Consider the following 20,705-nt stretch of genomic DNA (forward strand, 5'->3'; position numbering starts at 1 on the left):
ACCCCCTCTCCACACAAAAACCCACAAGACACAAAGTTCATTGCCATCGCACAACCCTGACAGACCCTGGAGAGGAACATAGGAAATACTAGACGAAAGAAGACCAAGGTCCATCCGGTTCACCTTCCACCATCCTTGGCAGTCGCTTGTACATGTCATGTCCCCCAAACCATATACCGTATCCCCAGTTCTGTTTCCCAACAGAAATCTATCTGATTTGTTCTTGAAACAAACAACACTTTCTCCTTCTATCATCGGCCTCCCTAGGGAGCCCTGTTCCACACATTTACTGCTCACTCACTGAAGCAGTCCAAACCCCTGACTTGGGACGTCCTCCCGACATGAAAGGCACTGTGTAAATGTCGTTTTGTATTGTGGTGTTTCCACAGTTCTGAATCTCCCCCTTCAATCGCAGGCCGTGTCCTCTGGTTCTACTGTTCAGTACAAGATAAAACAGCTTATCGTGGTCTACATTATCCAGTCCTTCCAGAATCTTAAAAGACCGTAATCATATCACCCTCAACCTCTCTACTCCAGTACATGCCCAGTTTATCTAATCGCTCCTCGTATTCCAGTTCCTCCATCCCCTCAATCATTCTGGTTGCCCTCTCTCTGTATCCACTCGATCACTGCAATATCCTTCCTGTATTGCGGTGACCAGAACTGCACACAGTATTTATTCCAAGTGTGGTCGCACCAGTGATTTATAAAGTGGCAGGATTAGCGTTAGGGTTGTGGCTCAATATTGCCCTTTTAATACAAGTCGAGCAAGCATCTGTTTTGCCTTACTCACTGCTCCCCAGCACAGTCACAGCAATCCGCCAATCTTACTACTTATTGCTAGGTAAACAGACGCTCGTGGAGTAAGGAGACTTGCTCGAAGAACCTTAAGTTTGTCGATCGGGTGAAAGCCTTTGCTGCAGTTTGTTACATTTGGAGTCGGGGAAGGTGAGTTGAGGAACCAGAGCAATACTGAGCCGCAATAGGGGGTAATCCTGCCACTTTATAAATCACTGGTGCGACCACATACGGAATAAATACTGTGTGCAGTTCTGGTCACTGCAATACAAAAAGGATATGATAAAAAAAATCCTCACATTTGAAACAGCGCCTTATCATGTCTTCAAGACATCTCAAAGCGCTTCATATACTGTAAGAGTGAACTGACTGTATATTTTGTGGGAGAAACACGGCAGCCAATTGTGCACAGCAGTGTCCCACAAACAGTCAGAGATCGAATAACCACAAGGGAAAAGTGATCCGCCATTCGACTAACAACCGGATTCCTACATACCGCTGGGCAAACAGAGACGTGTGTGTGTGTGCGTGTGTGGAGTAAGGAAACTTGCCTAAGGTTTCACCCTGGCCAGGGATCGAACCCGGCTCCTCTCACTTGCGAGGCGAGTGCTCTAACCACTGAGCTACAGGACTCCACAGGATACTGCCGCGATTGAGAGGACACAGAGGACAACCAGAATGATTGAGGGGATGGAAGGACTGGGCTATGAGGAGCCCTACCCGCCACCCCCCCACCCTCTGCCTACCGGCTAAGGCCTTGATGCGGGAGCGCTCGAAGAGTCTTGCAGAGCTGCCATCGTTGTCCCATTCCTCTTCACCGGCCTCCCAGCGGTTGTTAATGTCGTTGTATTGCTGCTGGATCTCGATGCTGTCAAAGTCGGTGGCCGTGGACATGGTGGAGCTCAGCCCTCAGGCTCATCGATCGCAGCTGCGGACACACAATCCCACTTTAACAATAAGACATTGCATTTATACAGCACCCTTTCACATCCTAAGAAGGACATCCCAAGGCGTTGGGTAGTCAAGGGGTTTGTACCCGAGCTGAGGCTGGGGTCAATAGGAGTGGAGGGCAGGGAGGGTTGGGATGGGAGGATACCCAAAGGGCTGGTCAAAGAGGAAGGTTGATAATCATGACAATAATAATCCTTACATTTCATACAGCACTTTATTACAATAACAACTTACATTTACACAGGGCCCTTAATGTGGGGTAGAGTCTTCGAGCTCTTAATAGTGGCGGAGGGAGGCAGGAGGTGACCGTAAGCATGGTTGAAGAGGAAAGGAGGGGGCAAGGCGGAGGGATTGAGGGAGAGTTCCAAAGCTTCGGGGCGTAGCTGATGAAAGTACAGCCACCGATGGTGGAGTGGAAGGGACGTAAAGTAAAGCTCCCTCTACACTGTGCGTCCACACTCCCAGGTCAGGGTTAGAGACACAGTAACGCTCCCTGTACACTGTGCATCCTTGACCAGGACACCGGAAGAAAACTAAAAACCCACAGCATTGACGAACACAACAACCCAGGCCAAAAGATCAATACAATTCAAAGCATTCATTGGTCAGTCAGTCACGTTATGGATGCACCATATCGATCCCACTCTTAATGAGGAGTTTGGATAGATGGGATTGGCGCCGATCACTTACTGGAAGCCCTGCTTGCATATGACAGCCTGACTCAGATTTTTTTTGTCAACCAAGTGTCTGACACACACGGAAACCCGTCACCGTGACCGGCCGGGTGTCTGACACATGGAAACCCGTCACCGTGACCGGTCGGGTGTCTGACACATACAGAAACCCATCACCGTTGCTTAAGAGTCTCCAAACCCGACTGAGAATTCCCCACATCCCCTCCACACCTGGAAACCCCAGAGAGCGATTGTTGGGATGGAATGCGCTCTCTCTCCCCTGGAGGGACGCCCCCTGGTTACCTAATTCCGGAGAGTATTCGGCGCAGGTTGGGCGAGAGCCAAGGCTTGAGGGAGCCCGGAGTGTGGGATGGGGTAACTGCTGGAGTCTAACCAGCTAAACCCACACACAGCTCGGCCATCGAGAGAGAGAGAGCGCTGTCTGTCCAAGCTTTCCCTCTGCTTGTCCAGCTAAGACTATCTTACCCGTTAGTTAGGGCTTTGGCTGCAGGGTTAACAGGAGCTGAGGGGGAGGATTCCCTGCTCCCAGTGACTGGTTGGGCTTTCCAGGTCCTGCTGATGAGCCGAGTCAGGCTGTGCTGTCATCAGGAGCTGGTACCACTCTCATTAGCACTCTGTTGATATCCCGGTCGCATTTATTTACGTGTTTACAGGCCTATCTCCCCATTGCAGATAACTGATCATTAAGCCCTGTTCCCTTGGAGCAACAGAGTTAGCCAGTGTTTACTGTATTAATATTATTTGGTGGCAAAGTAACAATCAGTGCGACAGCTAGGCTATAACAACAAATTACATTTACACGGAGCCTTTCACGTCAGGAAGACGTCCTAAGGCGCTGGACACTCAGGGATTTGGACCTGAGCTGGAGCTTGGGATCAGGAGGGGTGGAGGCAGGGAGGGTGGGCATAGGCGAAAAGGAGGGTCTTGAGACGGGCCGTGAAGTAGGCGAAGGAGGGGGCAAAGCGAAGGGACTGTGGGATCGAGTTCCAGAGGGTGGAGGCAGAGAAGGCCCAAGCGCCGATGGTAGGGTGGGGGACATGGAGCAGGCTGGAGCCCGCTGAGCGGTGGGAGTGCAGAGGTCAGTATAGACTGTGTACAGATGAGGGAGTGAGGATGCAAATTAGTGGTAAGCAAAGTAAAGACAGAATAACAAGCTCCCGGACTCATTTATTTAATTAATAACAGAGAACGACATCAGACAGCAAGACAGAGCAGCGCAAATGAACACAGTGTAAGAATTTGCTAGGCAAAAGATGGCCAAGGTCCTTCATACATTTTGCCTTCCGCCATCCTTGCAGTCGCTTGCATGTCACGTCCCAAACTATATACTGTATCCCCAGATATTATTACCTAACAGAAATCTATCTCATTTGTTCTTGAGAGAATCAAGAATAAAGCTCACACTCTCTGCTGTGGCAATTGACAGAGAGAGAGAGAAAGATCAGCCATGCAGGAAAAAACAAATGGATTTTCCTGCTCTCACTGATTAATTCCCTGCTACATGATGGAATGACGGAATATGGAGAGAGCTGGACATTCAGCAAAAAAAATCAGTGTTTTAAATCGCTTGCGTCTGCGGGCTTTCTGAACCGGAATACGTACACTAACGTGGAGTAGTTTTGCTGGTTGGCAGAATTATCTGCTTAAGGGAGGTGTGTGTCAGCCTGGCCCAGTTAACAGCACTCCTAACATTAATGATAATAATAATAATCCTTTGATGTAGCCTCTCATCACGTCAACTGTGTGCGTCAGCCTGGCTCTCACCTCAAGAGTTAGAAGGTTGTGGGTTGAAGCCCCCACGTCAGGACTTGGAATCACATCATCTAAGATGACACTCCAATGCAGCGCTGGGGTGTGTTGCATTGTCAGAGGTGCCGTCCTTTGGATGAGACATTAAACCGAGGTCCCATCTACCTGTGCAGGTTGATGTTAAAGATCTCCTGGCGACAATCCCCCCAAATAAAATTGGTCGCTCACTCAATGGCTGTTTGTGGGACACTGCTGTGCTCAAACTGGCTGCTGCGTTACGTCCCCACAAAATACAGTCACTCCACTTCACAGTATATGCTGTGAAGCGCTTTGAGATGTCTCAATGACATGACGAGTTCTGTATCAAATGCAAAGATTATTATTATAAACAGAGGTAGAGACGAATGCAAGCCTGGGTCAGGCTGTTTTTTTCAGAAATAGGATTAATTGTTTCTGGCAGCGTGTCGTTAATTGGTTGCCTCCCCGAATTCCTGGTATAATCCTGGTGTTAATTAGCTAAATCCCCCAGTGTGTTGTGTGGATTGCTGCCGGGTTTCAGCACACAGTCATTGGGCAGAAATGTGCCGGACTAATCGAGACCTCTCCTTTATCCGCACCCAAACTGAACAAAGGGAGCTTTTGATTACTGGGCATCTCATTGTCCGGCTCACATTGTGGCCATTCTAGGTTAGGTGTCATCCGCATACATGTCATCAAGGGAGAGCATGTAGAGGGTGAAGAGGAGGGGACTGAGGACAGAGCCCTGAGGAACATCGCACGAGATGGTGCGGGGGCTGGAGGAGAAGCCGTTTGCTGAGATGAAGTACAGGCGGTGTGACCTGAACCAGTCAAGGACAGAACCTTGAAGGTTGAGGTGGGAGGAGAGGCGGTGAAGGAGGATTGAGTGGTCCTCGGTGTCAAAGTTGACATAAGTGGAAACCCATCAACTTGCTTAAGAGTCTCCAAAGAATTCCCCACATCCCACCTACACATGGAAATCCCAGAGATAGATTGTTGCAATGGAATGCATTCTCTCTGTCTCTCACGCGCTCTCTCTCGCTCTCTCTCCCTGGAGGGAGGCGTCCTGCTTACCTAATCCCGGAGAGTATTAGGCGCAGGTTGGCAAGAGCCAAGGCTTGGTAGGAGCCCAGAGTGTGCTTTGGGGTAACTTCAGGCAACAACAACTTGGATTTATATAGCGCTCTCCACGCTGGACGGCGTCTCAGAGCGCTTCACAGTGACGGATCCCGTGGCCGAGCCAAGGGGAGGGGGAAGAAAGTGACCAAAGACGCGGTTAAAAAGAAAGGTCTTCAGCCTTTCTTTCAGACGTCAGTTGACCATGTGGGCATTGTACTAACCTTTGTGCCCAGGGTTACAACAACAATAACTTGCGTTACACAGCACCCTTCACACAGGATAGCGTCCCAGAGAGCTTAACAGTGATGGAGCTTAATGCCGAGCTGGGAGGAGGGTGGAGGGTAGGCACCGTCGAATAAGAAGGTCTTCGGGCGGACCTGAAAATGGGAAAGGAAAGGGCAAGGCGTAGGGATAGAGGAAGAGTATTCCAGGGTCGTTGGCGTTTAGCTCACGCTGATAGCTTCTAAATAGCCATTTGTTTCACTAAGACTTTATAATGGGATTTCTTATCAGAAATACTTAGCGAGCAAGGTTACTATTTTTGGCGATCAATGTAAGTCAGGTTTCACTAGTTAGCCATCAGGAACAGAAACCCTTGCTCTTTACCCCATCTGTAGTCCCGTAGCATAGTGGTTAGCACCCTCGCCTCGCATGCAAGAGGACCCGAGTTCGATTTCCGGCAGGGTGAAACTAGGAAAGTTTCCACATCCCTCATTCTGAAAAAATTATTTGGTCATAATTATCCTTTCATTTGACCACCTCAGTGTAATTCCAATGCTTTTTTTTTTGGTCAGCCAGGTGTCTTGACACATGCCGAAACCCATCACCGTCCTTAAGAGTGAGTCTCCAAACCAAACTGAGAATTACATGCATTTCCACCTACACGTGGAAAACCCAGAGATAGATTGTTGGAATGGGATGCGTTCTCTGTCTCCCTGGAGGGACGCATCCTGCTTACCTAATTCCAGAGAGTAATATGCGCAGGTTTGCAAGAGCCAAGGCTTGGGGAGAGCCCAGAGTGTGTGTTGGGTAACTAACTGCTGGAATCTTAACCAACAAAAACCACATGGAGAGTGCTCTACAGACTGAGCCAGAATCGTAGAATCTTACAGCAGAGAAGGAGGTCATTCGGCCCATGATGCCTGTGCAGCTCTTTGAAAGAGCTACCAAACTAGTTCCACTCCCCCACTCTTATAATAATAATAACAATAATAATAATAAATAATTATTCTTACCCCATTGCCTTGCAAATTATTTTCCTTTTTAAGTATCTATCCACTTCCCTTTTGAAAGCTACTATTGAATCTGCTTCCACCAGCCTTTAAGGCAATGCGTTCCACAATGTAACAACAGTTTGGGTAAAAAACAATTCCTCTCCCCTCTGTTTTTTTTGCCAATTATCTTAAATCTGTGTCCTCTGGTTACTGACCCACCCACCAGAGGAAGCTCCTATTTACTCTCTCAAAATGCCTCATAATTTTGAACACCTCTATTAAATCTTTGAATGGGCAGAAAGGGAAGTTGAAGTTTATTCCCATTGTAAACAGACTGAGCCAGCCCAGACGAGCATCCTCCAAGAACAGGCAGACAGCACCTTGGTTTAACTTGGTTTAGTCCCGTAGCTTAGTGGTTAGAGAGCTCGTCTCGCAAGCGAGAGGGCCTGGCCTGGGTTTGATTCCCGGGCGGCTCAGGGCCAAACCTTGGACAAGTTTCCTTACTTCCACACACACACACACACACGCCTCTTTACCGAGCAGTAAGTAGGAACTTGATTGTTAGTCGATTGGTGGATCGCTTTCCTGGGGTAAAGCTTGCCAGACAGCGCTCTCAATAGCAAGCTTTGTGGTTTTAGCTGTTCTGGGCTCCCCCCCCCATCCTTGGCTTGTGCCAACCCGCGCTTAATACTCTCCAGAATTAGGTAAGCAGGATGCGTCTCTCCAGGGAGAGATCCCGGCAATCTATTTCTGAGATTTCCATGTGTAGGTGGGATGCATGGAATTCTTAGTTGGGTTTGGAGACTCTTAAGCACAGTGATGGGTTTCCGCATGTGTCAAGACACCCGGCTGACCGAAAAAGTATGAGTTTGAAGTCTTGATGTGGGGTTTGAATAAAAACAACAACAACTACTAATTATATTTGTGTAGCGCCCTTCACTTCAGGAGGACGTCCCAAGGCGCTGGACAGTTAGGGGTCCACACCCACAACCTTCTGACTCAGAGGCAGAAAGTGCAAGCGACTGAGCCAGACTGACACATCAGCTTGGACAGGTGATACACATGTGTGGCACTGTGTATGTGTGTGTGTGTCTTGCTGCAATTGACATTTGAAGAGTCAGCCGTACAGTATCCAAAATTAGGCCCTCTCAACTCTTGAGAGTTGAGATCTTTAACTGTGTTTTTGGCAGAATTAACTTTGATCTGGATCTGAACCAAGGCAAACTGGAAGCCAGTGTAATATGGTTTGGTCTAAACACTGTCAGCCCACGACAGGTGTCAGCCTGGCTCAGTCAATAGCACACTCACCTCAGATGTTTGTGGGTTCAAGCCCCACGTCAGGACTTGGAGCTTACAGGTGGAGTCCCATAGCGTAGTGGTTAGTGCGCCATGTTGCAAGCGAGAGGACCTGGGTTCGATTCCCCACCAGGGCGAAACCTTGGCCCAAGTTTTCTTACTCCACACACGCCTCTGTTTACCTAGCAATAAGTAGGAACCTGGTTAATAGTCGATCGGCGGATCGCTTTCCGGGGGTAATAATCCCTCCACCATTGGCGGTCTGGCCTTCAGCCTCTCTGCCCTCACCCTTTGGAAGTCCATCCACAGTCCCTTCGCCTCACCCCCTTGCCTCTTTCAAGGCCCATCTGAAGGCCCTCCTCTTCAAATGTGCCTTCAGTCATCCTCCTATCCCTGCCCTCCACCCCTCCTGATCCCAACCCCCAGCTTGGATGCAAATCGTGTCTGAATACTTTCCTCTTCAATCGTATCTATGGTCATCTCCCCCCCGTCTCGTCGTCGTTCTCTGTCAAGAGCCCTGGGACGCTAACCTGCATAAAGGGCAAGTTGTTGTTGACTGTCCAGTGCCTGGGGATGCCCTCCCGACGTGAAAGGCACTGTGTAAATGTAATTTGTTGTTGCTGAACCCACAACCTTCTGACTTGGAGGTGAGAGAGCTACCAACTAAGCCAGGCGTCTGTTAACTAGCAATAAAGATAAAGTTGGATTTCCTCACATATTTAGTGCAGAAAAACACAGGCTCCATTAAAATGAATGGGCTGCCTAATGGATTATTGGGTCTCCGAGGTCATTAAATCTGCTGGAAGCACACACACATTGTCACTAAATTGATAGATTTTAGATAACTATTCAATCGACCATACCCAGGTCTTCTCTGCAGTAGTTCCATGCAAGGATAATGGAGTCAATGGGGCCTGAGTTAGGCTGTGTACACATACACACTCGCACTTGTATCCTACTTTTCATGTGGAAGGAATAGACTAGGCTGGGGTAGGCCAACTGGTAGCTCGGCTCGTGAACCATTTCCAACTTCATTATCTGACGAGCAAAGACAGGCGACATGCCAGATTGACCTATCTACTGGTCACCCTCCTGCACTCCCTGTCCTTCACCCCTCCTGATCCCAAACCCCAGCTTGGGTCCAAATCCCCGACTGTCCAGTGCCTTGGGACGTCCTCCTGATGTGAAAGGCGCCGTGTAAATGTAATTTTATAATGGACCTACCCATCCTGTGAAGCGCTTTGAGGAGTCTTGACGAGGTGATAAGGCGCAGTATCAAGTGCAAAGATTATTATGATTATATTATTATAATGACTGTCTCAAGGCGCCGGAGCCAGCTGAGCAGAGGTGAGCGACCAGGTTCGCCCACAAAATACACAATCGCTCCACTTAACCATATATTCTGTGAAGTGCTTTGAGACGCCAGAACAATGCGATCAGACTCTGTATCAAATGCAAAGATTATTATTAGTGGTAAACATGGTTTAAGCTGATGCTCTGGAGCAGTACGGTGGGTGGGGGTGTGTGTCTCTTAGTTGTCCTTAACCCCGGTGCCTCCCACCAGCACTACAACAGCTGTCAGGAATGAATCAGCGTCACAGGCAGGACTAATGCTTTAATTGCAGGATTAAAATATACAATTCAGCCTGCAGGGAAATGTCTTACTGTCTGAGCTCTCTTGCCCAATACACTCTGATTATTCCTCCTTCCTTCCCCTCAATGCTGTTCGTAACAAGCCAAGGCCACTAGAGGCACAGTCTCAACAACAACAACTTGCATTTACACAACTCCCCTCACGCAGGGTAATGTCCAGAGCACTTGACAGTGGCGGAGCTGGAGGCCAAGCCTGATGAAGGGGGGAGGTGACTGTAGGCATGGTCGAAGAGAAAGGTCTTCAGGTGCAACCTGAAGATGGGGAAGGAGGGTGTTCAAAATTATGAGGGGTTTTGATGGAGTAGATAGGGAGAGATTGCTTCCTCTGGCAGGTGGGTCAGTAACCAGATGACACATATTTAAGATAATTGCCAAAAGAACCAGAGGGGAGACGAGGAGACATTTTTACGGGACTCAACAGGGGGACATGAATAATAATAATAATCTTTGCATTTGATATAGCGCCTTATGTTGTTGCAACGTCTCAAAGCGCTTCACAGGATATACGTATTTTGCGGGTGAAATGCAGGGGCCAATCGCACACAGCAGTGTCCCACAAACAGTGGTGGATTGAGTGATCAAATTTTAATTTATTTTTGAAGAGATTATTACCCCCAGAAAGTGATCCACCAATCGACGAACAACCAGGTTCCTACTTACTGCTCGGTAAACAGAAGCGTGCGCGTGGAGTGAGGAAACTTGCCTTAGGTTTCGCCTCCCCGCCCGCCCGTCCCCCCCGACACTAGACAGAACAGGAGAGAGCAGCTTGGACTGTCGAGCGACTGCCATGAAAGCCCGCTGACGGGTCACATACCTCCAAACGGGACGAGATATAAACTAGAATGGCCACAATGTGAGCCGGACAATGAGATGCCCAGTAATCAAAAGCTCCCTTTGTTCAGTTTGGGTGCGGATAAAGGAGAGGTCTCGATTAGTCCGGCACATTTCTGCCCAATGACTGTGTCAAGACACCCGGCTGACCGAAAAAGTATGAGTTTGAAGTCTTGATGTGGGGTTTGAATAAAAACACAAACAACTACTAATTATATTTGTGTAGCGCCCTTCACTTCAGGAGGACGTCCCAAGGCGCTGGACAGTTAGGGGTCCACACCCACAACCTTCTGACTCAGAGGCAGAAAGTGCAAGCGACTGAGCCAGACTGACACATCAGCTTGGACAGGTGATACACATGTGTGGCACTGTGTATGTGTGTGTGTGTCTTGCTGCAATTGACATTTGAAGAGTCAGCCGTACAGTATCCAAAATTAGGCCCAGACTCTTGAGAGTTGAGATCTTTAACTGTGTTTTTGGCAGAATTAACTTTGATCTGGATCTGAACCAAGGCAAACTGGAAGCCAGTGTAATATGGTTTGGTCTAAACACTGTCAGCCCACGACAGGTGTCAGCCTGGCTCAGTCAATAGCACACTCACCTCAGATGTTTGTGGGTTCAAGCCCCACGTCAGGACTTGGAGCTTACAGGTGGAGTCCCATAGCGTAGTGGTTAGTGCGCCCATGTTGCAAGCGAGAGGACCTGGTTAGGTGTCATCCGCATACATGTCATCAAGGGAGAGCATGTAGAGGGTGAAGAGGAGGGGACTGAGGACAGAGCCCTGAGGAACATCGCACGAGATGGTGCGGGGGCTGGAGGAGAAGCCGTTTGCTGAGATGAAGTACAGGCGGTGTGACCTGAACCAGTCAAGGACAGAACCTTGAAGGTTGAGGTGGGAGGAGAGGCGGTGAAGGAGGATTGAGTGGTCCTCGGTGTCAAAGTTGACATAAGTGGAAACCCATCAACTTGCTTAAGAGTCTCCAAAGAATTCCCCACATCCCACCTACACATGGAAATCCCAGAGATAGATTGTTGCAATGGAATGCATTCTCTCTGTCTCTCACGCGCTCTCTCTCGCTCTCTCTCCCTGGAGGGAGGCGTCCTGCTTACCTAATCCCGGAGAGTATTAGGCGCAGGTTGGCAAGAGCCAAGGCTTGGTAGGAGCCCAGAGTGTGCTTTGGGGTAACTTCAGGCAACAACAACTTGGATTTATATAGCGCTCTCCACGCTGGACGGCGTCTCAGAGCGCTTCACAGTGACGGATCCCGTGGCCGAGCCAAGGGGAGGGGGAAGAAAGTGACCAAAGACGCGGTTAAAAAGAAAGGTCTTCAGCCTTTCTTTCAGACGTCAGTTGACCATGTGGGCATTGTACTAACCTTTGTGCCCAGGGTTACAACAACAATAACTTGCGTTACACAGCACCCTTCACACAGGATAGCGTCCCAGAGAGCTTAACAGTGATGGAGCTTAATGCCGAGCTGGGAGGAGGGTGGAGGGTAGGCACCGTCGAATAAGAAGGTCTTCGGGCGGACCTGAAAATGGGAAAGGAAAGGGCAAGGCGTAGGGATAGAGGAAGAGTATTCCAGGGTCGTTGGCGTTTAGCTCACGCTGATAGCTTCTAAATAGCCATTTGTTTCACTAAGACTTTATAATGGGATTTCTTATCAGAAATACTTAGCGAGCAAGGTTACTATTTTTGGCGATCAATGTAAGTCAGGTTTCACTAGTTAGCCATCAGGAACAGAAACCCTTGCTCTTTACCCCATCTGTAGTCCCGTAGCATAGTGGTTAGCACCCTCGCCTCGCATGCAAGAGGACCCGAGTTCGATTTCCGGCAGGGTGAAACTAGGAAAGTTTCCACATCCCTCATTCTGAAAAAATTATTTGGTCATAATTATCCTTTCATTTGACCACCTCAGTGTAATTCCAATGCTTTTTTTTTTGGTCAGCCAGGTGTCTTGACACATGCCGAAACCCATCACCGTCCTTAAGAGTGAGTCTCCAAACCAAACTGAGAATTACATGCATTTCCACCTACACGTGGAAAACCCAGAGATAGATTGTTGGAATGGGATGCGTTCTCTGTCTCCCTGGAGGGACGCATCCTGCTTACCTAATTCCAGAGAGTAATATGCGCAGGTTTGCAAGAGCCAAGGCTTGGGGAGAGCCCAGAGTGTGTGTTGGGTAACTAACTGCTGGAATCTTAACCAACAAAAACCACATGGAGAGTGCTCTACAGACTGAGCCAGAATCGTAGAATCTTACAGCAGAGAAGGAGGTCATTCGGCCCATGATGCCTGTGCAGCTCTTTGAAAGAGCTACCAAACTAGTTCCACTCCCCCACTCTTATAATAATAATAACAATAATAATAATAAATAATTATTCTTACCCCATTGCCTTGCAAATTATTTTCCTTTTTAAGTATCTATCCACTTCCCTTTTGAAAGCTACTATTGAATCTGCTTCCACCAGCCTTTAAGGCAATGCGTTCCACAATGTAACAACAGTTTGGGTAAAAAACAATTCCTCTCCCCTCTGTTTTTTTTGCCAATTATCTTAAATCTGTGTCCTCTGGTTACTGACCCACCCACCAGAGGAAGCTCCTATTTACTCTCTCAAAATGCCTCATAATTTTGAACACCTCTATTAAATCTTTGAATGGGCAGAAAGGGAAGTTGAAGTTTATTCCCATTGTAAACAGACTGAGCCAGCCCAGACGAGCATCCTCCAAGAACAGGCAGACAGCACCTTGGTTTAACTTGGTTTAGTCCCGTAGCTTAGTGGTTAGAGAGCTCGTCTCGCAAGCGAGAGGGCCTGGCCTGGGTTTGATTCCCGGGCGGCTCAGGGCCAAACCTTGGACAAGTTTCCTTACTTCCACACACACACACACACACGCCTCTTTACCGAGCAGTAAGTAGGAACTTGATTGTTAGTCGATTGGTGGATCGCTTTCCTGGGGTAAAGCTTGCCAGACAGCGCTCTCAATAGCAAGCTTTGTGGTTTTAGCTGTTCTGGGCTCCCCCCCCCATCCTTGGCTTGTGCCAACCCGCGCTTAATACTCTCCAGAATTAGGTAAGCAGGATGCGTCTCTCCAGGGAGAGATCCCGGCAATCTATTTCTGAGATTTCCATGTGTAGGTGGGATGCATGGAATTCTTAGTTGGGTTTGGAGACTCTTAAGCACAGTGATGGGTTTCCGCATGTGTCAAGACACCCGGCTGACCGAAAAAGTATGAGTTTGAAGTCTTGATGTGGGGTTTGAATAAAAACAACAACAACTACTAATTATATTTGTGTAGCGCCCTTCACTTCAGGAGGACGTCCCAAGGCGCTGGACAGTTAGGGGTCCACACCCACAACCTTCTGACTCAGAGGCAGAAAGTGCAAGCGACTGAGCCAGACTGACACATCAGCTTGGACAGGTGATACACATGTGTGGCACTGTGTATGTGTGTGTGTGTCTTGCTGCAATTGACATTTGAAGAGTCAGCCGTACAGTATCCAAAATTAGGCCCTCTCAACTCTTGAGAGTTGAGATCTTTAACTGTGTTTTTGGCAGAATTAACTTTGATCTGGATCTGAACCAAGGCAAACTGGAAGCCAGTGTAATATGGTTTGGTCTAAACACTGTCAGCCCACGACAGGTGTCAGCCTGGCTCAGTCAATAGCACACTCACCTCAGATGTTTGTGGGTTCAAGCCCCACGTCAGGACTTGGAGCTTACAGGTGGAGTCCCATAGCGTAGTGGTTAGTGCGCCCATGTTGCAAGCGAGAGGACCTGGGTTCGATTCCCCACCAGGGCGAAACCTTGGCCCAAGTTTTCTTACTCCACACACGCCTCTGTTTACCTAGCAATAAGTAGGAACCTGGTTAATAGTCGATCGGCGGATCGCTTTCCGGGGGTAATAATCCCTCCACCATTGGCGGTCTGGCCTTCAGCCTCTCTGCCCTCACCCTTTGGAAGTCCATCCCACAGTCCCTTCGCCTCACCCCCTTGCCTCTTTCAAGGCCCATCTGAAGGCCCTCCTCTTCAAATGTGCCTTCAGTCATCCTCCTATCCCTGCCCTCCACCCCTCCTGATCCCAACCCCCAGCTTGGATGCAAATCGTGTCTGAATACTTTCCTCTTCAATCGTATCTATGGTCATCTCCCCCCCGTCTCGTCGTCGTTCTCTGTCAAGAGCCCTGGGACGCTAACCTGCATAAAGGGCAAGTTGTTGTTGACTGTCCAGTGCCTGGGGATGCCCTCCCGACGTGAAAGGCACTGTGTAAATGTAATTTGTTGTTGCTGAACCCACAACCTTCTGACTTGGAGGTGAGAGAGCTACCAACTAAGCCAGGCGTCTGTTAACTAGCAATAAAGATAAAGTTGGATTTCCTCACATATTTAGTGCAGAAAAACACAGGCTCCATTAAAATGAATGGGCTGCCTAATGGATTATTGGGTCTCCGAGGTCATTAAATCTGCTGGAAGCACACACACATTGTCACTAAATTGATAGATTTTAGATAACTATTCAATCGACCATACCCAGGTCTTCTCTGCAGTAGTTCCATGCAAGGATAATGGAGTCAATGGGGCCTGAGTTAGGCTGTGTACACATACACACTCGCACTTGTATCCTACTTTTCATGTGGAAGGAATAGACTAGGCTGGGGTAGGCCAACTGGTAGCTCGGCTCGTGAACCATTTCCAACTTCATTATCTGACGAGCAAAGACAGGCGACATGCCAGATTGACCTATCTACTGGTCACCCTCCTGCACTCCCTGTCCTTCACCCCTCCTGATCCCAAACCCCAGCTTGGGTCCAAATCCCCGACTGTCCAGTGCCTTGGGACGTCCTCCTGATGTGAAAGGCGCCGTGTAAATGTAATTTTATAATGGACCTACCCATCCTGTGAAGCGCTTTGAGGAGTCTTGACGAGGTGATAAGGCGCAGTATCAAGTGCAAAGATTATTATGATTATATTATTATAATGACTGTCTCAAGGCGCCGGAGCCAGCTGAGCAGAGGTGAGCGACCAGGTTCGCCCACAAAATACACAATCGCTCCACTTAACCATATATTCTGTGAAGTGCTTTGAGACGCCAGAACAATGCGATCAGACTCTGTATCAAATGCAAAGATTATTATTAGTGGTAAACATGGTTTAAGCTGATGCTCTGGAGCAGTACGGTGGGTGGGGGTGTGTGTCTCTTAGTTGTCCTTAACCCCGGTGCCTCCCACCAGCACTACAACAGCTGTCAGGAATGAATCAGCGTCACAGGCAGGACTAATGCTTTAATTGCAGGATTAAAATATACAATTCAGCCTGCAGGGAAATGTCTTACTGTCTGAGCTCTCTTGCCCAATACACTCTGATTATTCCTCCTTCCTTCCCCTCAATGCTGTTCGTAACAAGCCAAGGCCACTAGAGGCACAGTCTCAACAACAACAACTTGCATTTACACAACTCCCCTCACGCAGGGTAATGTCCCAGAGCACTTGACAGTGGCGGAGCTGGAGGCCAAGCCTGATGAAGGGGGGAGGTGACTGTAGGCATGGTCGAAGAGAAAGGTCTTCAGGTGCAACCTGAAGATGGGGAAGGAGGGTGTTCAAAATTATGAGGGGTTTTGATGGAGTAGATAGGGAGAGATTGCTTCCTCTGGCAGGTGGGTCAGTAACCAGATGACACATATTTAAGATAATTGCCAAAAGAACCAGAGGGGAGACGAGGAGACATTTTTACGGGACTCAACAGGGGGACATGAATAATAATAATAATCTTTGCATTTGATATAGCGCCTTATGTTGTTGCAACGTCTCAAAGCGCTTCACAGGATATACGTATTTTGCGGGTGAAATGCAGGGGCCAATCGCACACAGCAGTGTCCCACAAACAGTGGTGAATTGAGTGATCAAATTTTAATTTATTTTTAAAGAGATTATTACCCCCAGAAAGTGATCCACCAATCGACGAACAACCAGGTTCCTACTTACTGCTCGGTAAACAGAAGCGTGCGCGTGGAGTGAGGAAACTTGCCTTAGGTTTCGCCTCCCCGCCCGCCCGTCCCCCCCGACACTAGACAGAACAGGAGAGAGCAGCTTGGACTGTCGAGCGACTGCCATGAAAGCCCGCTGACGGGTCACATACCTCCAAACGGGACGAGATATAAATCTATCTCTCTGCCTCTACCCTGAACTCCAGGACTACTGGCGTCCTGACCGACTGTCTGTCCAATGGACAACTTTGTCCAACTCAACGTCAGCAAGACCGAAGCCCTCCTGATTGGCTCGCGCCAGCGCCTCCGCACCTCAGGCGCTGGATAGCATCAGCCTCCACGGCTGCACACTCAACCTCACTGCGCCGGTCAGGAACCTGGGGGTCTTGTTTGACCCTGAACTGTCCTTTCTCCCCCATATCCGCGCCATGACCGGCACTGCCTACCACCACCTCCTCAACACTGCCAGACTCCGCCACTGCCTCACCCCCACCCTCGCCCGACCCCATCACCCCCACCCTCGCCCGACCCCATCACCCCCACCCTCGCCCGACCCCATCACCCCCACCCTCGCCCGACCCCATCACCCCCCACCCTCGCCCGACCCCATCACCCCCACCCTCGCCCGACCCCATCACCCCCACCCTCGCCCGACCCCATCACCCCACCCTCGCCCGACCCCACTGGCTCCCCATCCCCCAGAAGATCGAGTTCAAGATCCTCGTCCTCACCTTTAAGGCCATCCATGGCCTCACCCCCTCCAACCTCTCTGACCTGCTGACTCCTTACCAACCTGCCCACTCCCTCCGTTCATCAGGCTCTGGTCTGCTCCATGTCGCCCGCCCGACCCGCCCTACCATGGGTGGCCGGGCTTTCAGCCTCTCTGCCCCCACACTCTGGAACTCCATCCCACGGTCCTTTTGCCTCGCTTCCTCCCTTGCCTCCTTCAAGGCCCTCCTCAAGACCCTCCTCTTCGATCGTGTCTTTGGTCGCTCTCCCACCTCTCTGCCTTCTCTCACCCGTACCCCATCCCTACCCCCATGCTCGGACACCAACACCTGATTGTTCAGCGCTTTGGGACATCCTCCCGACGTGAAAGGCGCTCTGTTATAATGTCATTTTGTTGTTGTTGTTGGTCACCAGGCTGACCAAAATAATTATTACTATATTAATATTTCCCACCTTCTGTCTTAAGCATTGCGCTTCAAATCCCCTGACCCTGTGCCTTCTTGCATATGCACTTTACAACAACAACAAAAAATTACATTTGTACAGCACCTTTCGCGTAGCCCGAAGGCACTGCTTTATCGCGGACCCCACTGATGTTTTGCATTGCCCCTTTAAAAGTGTTTCTGTCCAGACTCGCTCGATGTGAGGTGGGCAGAAGCACTCTTTGTGTGCCATACTCCCCGTGAGAGCAGCGGCTTGTTAAACACCAGGGATTCGTAAATATGAAATGAATCCCAGCTGCTGGCTGGTGTCGCTAACGTTTACTACTGCTTCAAGAAAACCAATAGCATTCCTTCTCCTTTGTCTGATCCATGGCTCTCTGTTTCCGTGCCTCTCCTGTAAGTCAGACCTGCCTGCTACCCCACATTATTATAATAATAATTCTTGCATTTGATATAATAATAATCCTTGCATTTGATATCACATTTTCTAGATGTCTCAAAGCACTTCACAGAATATACAGTAAAGTGAATTGACTATATAGTTGTAGGCGATGTAGTGCCTTATTACGTCGTTGAGACGTCTTAAGGGGCTTCACAGGATATAATATAAAGTGGATTGACTGGGTATTTTGTGGGACGCTGCTGTGCGCAATTGGCTGCCACATTTCGGCCACAAAATGTACAGTCAATCCACTTTACAGTATATCCTGTGAAGCACATTGAGACGTCTTGAAGATGTGATATCAAATACAAGGATTACTATTATTATTATAATCCTGTCCACAACATAACTGGGCAAGAGATGTGAGCTAAATAACTGTACTCGCAGAGGGACAGCACATATTGTATTGGAGTTGTCTAACTGCCGCTAACTGAGGAGTACTCCCAGCAGTAGTGAATGGATCATTCACAGATCCACTGCCAGGGCTACACTGTGCTTTTTGGGGTTCCACAACTGGATTCAGAGATAGTTTCTGTATCTAAAGTACCAACTGAATAATAACAATAATAATAGCTCTGCGCAATTGGCTGCCGCATTTCAGCCACAAACTTTACAGTTAGTTCACTTCACAGCGTATCCTGTGAAGCGCTTTGAGACGTCTCGAAGATGTGATAAAGCGCTATATCAAATGCAAGGATTATTATTATTAATTATTATTACAAACACACAATACAAAATTACATTTACATGATACCCTTCACATTGGGAGGACGTCCCAAGTCAGGGATTTAGACCCGAGAGGGTGGGGGGGGGTTGGGATCAGGGAGGTGAGGGTAGGAGAAGAGAATCTTGAGACAGGCCTTGAAGGAGGCAAGGGAGGGGGTGAGGCAAATGGACTGGAGTTTCAAAGGTGGGGACAGAGAGGCTGAAGACCCAGCCGCCAATGTTGGGACAGGTAGAGCAGGGGACGTGGAGCAGACCAGAGCCCTCAGAGCAGAGGGAGCGGACAGGTAGATAAAGGGTTAGCAGGTCACAGAGGTAGGAAGTGGCAAGAACATGTCACTATACTTCACAGCAAACTCCTGTCGAGCACTTTGAGCGAGAAAAGGCAGGGATCATCAAATACAAGCACAATTATAATACAACAAGTCTTACATCGCCCGGCTGCCACTGCCTCTCCCCTCAGGCTGCAGAGACCCACATCCACGCATTCATCACATCTCGGCCCGATTATGCTAACTCCCTGCTTATCGGTCTTCCCAATTCTTCAGTCCAACAGCTGAAGATTATTCAGAACTCTGCAGCTCGTACCCTCTCCCCACACCAGGGTCTGTGATTCCATCACCCCCACCCTCGCCTGGCTCCACTAGCTCCCCATCTCCCAGAGGATGGAATTCAAAATCCTCGTCCTCGCCTTCAAAGCCCTCCATGGCTTTGCCCCTCCCTATCTCTGTGAAAGGCTAACCCCATACCATCCTGTCCACTCCCACCACTCAGTGGGCTCTGGCCTGCTCCCCGCCCCCCTCCTGCCCGCCCCATCATCGGAGATCGGGCCTTCAGCCTTTCTGCCCCCACCCTCTGAAACTCCATCCCACAGTCCCTTCGCCTCACTCCCTCCTTTGCCTCCTTCAAGGCACATCTCAAAACCTTCCTCTTCGACCGGGCCTTCGGGCATCCTCCTCACCAGACCCTCCCTGCCCTCCACCCTTCCTGATCCCAACCCCCAGCTCGGGTGCAAATCTCCCTCTTACCTCCTCTCCTCCCCCACCCCCCTCGGATAGTGACTAGTTGGTCGTTCGACATCCGACAAGTGTGGGTTTGAGCCAGGGTTTGAGTGGGTTTCCTATGTTCCTAGCCCTCACTAGGTGGTACCAGGAAACCAGGAAAGCCCTGCGAGTTTCCCAGTGGACAACACAGCTCAGCATGAAATGCATGAGAGCATTGCCACCATCCAAGACTGTTTATTATTGTTAATATCTTCCAGTCCGCAGTTCTGGCAAACGTCCTTTCCCATTGAACGATGGTTCCATCAATTGGCCTACAGGAAAACCTTTCACACACACACACAAAAATCAATTCTCAGCAGTGACACAGCTGTGAGCACCAGCAGAAAGGCCGTCCGGCCGGTGTTTCTGTCCTCTCCTTTCCTGGCCTGACACACAAGGGCTCAGCTGTGATGGACTGCTCACAATCAGAGCTGCATCATCTGAGCAAAGCACATTCAGCATCAATATAATATATTATACTCCTTGCATTTGAATAGCGCCTTATCAAATGCAATTATTATTTTGCCGACAAAATATAGTCAATTCACTTTACAGTATATTCTGTGAAGCACTTTGAGATGTCCTCACGACATAATAAGGTGCTATATCAAAGGATTATTAATATTATTATCACGCTCATCATTTCCAAGGCAACCAGCCTTCTTGACAATGTCCCTCGTGAGTGAATCATACAATATTTCAGCACAGAAGGAGGCCATTCGGCCCTTCTTGCCTGTGCCGGCTCTTTGAAAGAGCTACCAACTAGTCCCACTCCCCCGCTCTTACCCCACAGCTCTGCACATTTTTTCTTTTCAAGTACTTATCCAATTCCCTTGTGGAAGTTACTATCGAATCTGCCACCACCCTTTCAGGTCGTGCGTTCCGGATTGTCAGAACTCGCTGAGTGCAGGGAAGAAACAGCCTGTGTAGCCCAGGGACATCGAGGCCATTGTAGCCCTGGCTAGGATCAGCTGGCTCTGTGGGGGATAGGATTTTAACCCATAGCCCTCCCTCTCTG

General features: G+C 49.1%; 1 protein-coding gene across 1 annotated transcript in view; it reads right to left on the reverse strand.

Moving 5' to 3' along the window:
• LOC103190679 (spectrin beta chain, non-erythrocytic 1-like) overlaps window positions 1-20,705 on the reverse strand; it is a gene marked incomplete at its 3' end in the record, with an annotated part of 84,850 nt that overhangs the window by 55,594 nt on the left and 8,551 nt on the right. Inside the window, 1 exon segment of the mRNA XM_042345540.1 lies at window positions 1,545-1,726. Coding sequence (XP_042201474.1) covers window positions 1,545-1,692 — 148 coding nt within the window.

Source organism: Callorhinchus milii, unplaced genomic scaffold (genome assembly GCF_018977255.1).
Source record: "Callorhinchus milii isolate IMCB2004 unplaced genomic scaffold, IMCB_Cmil_1.0 Scaffold59, whole genome shotgun sequence".
Classification (NCBI taxonomy): Eukaryota; Metazoa; Chordata; class Chondrichthyes; order Chimaeriformes; family Callorhinchidae; genus Callorhinchus; species Callorhinchus milii.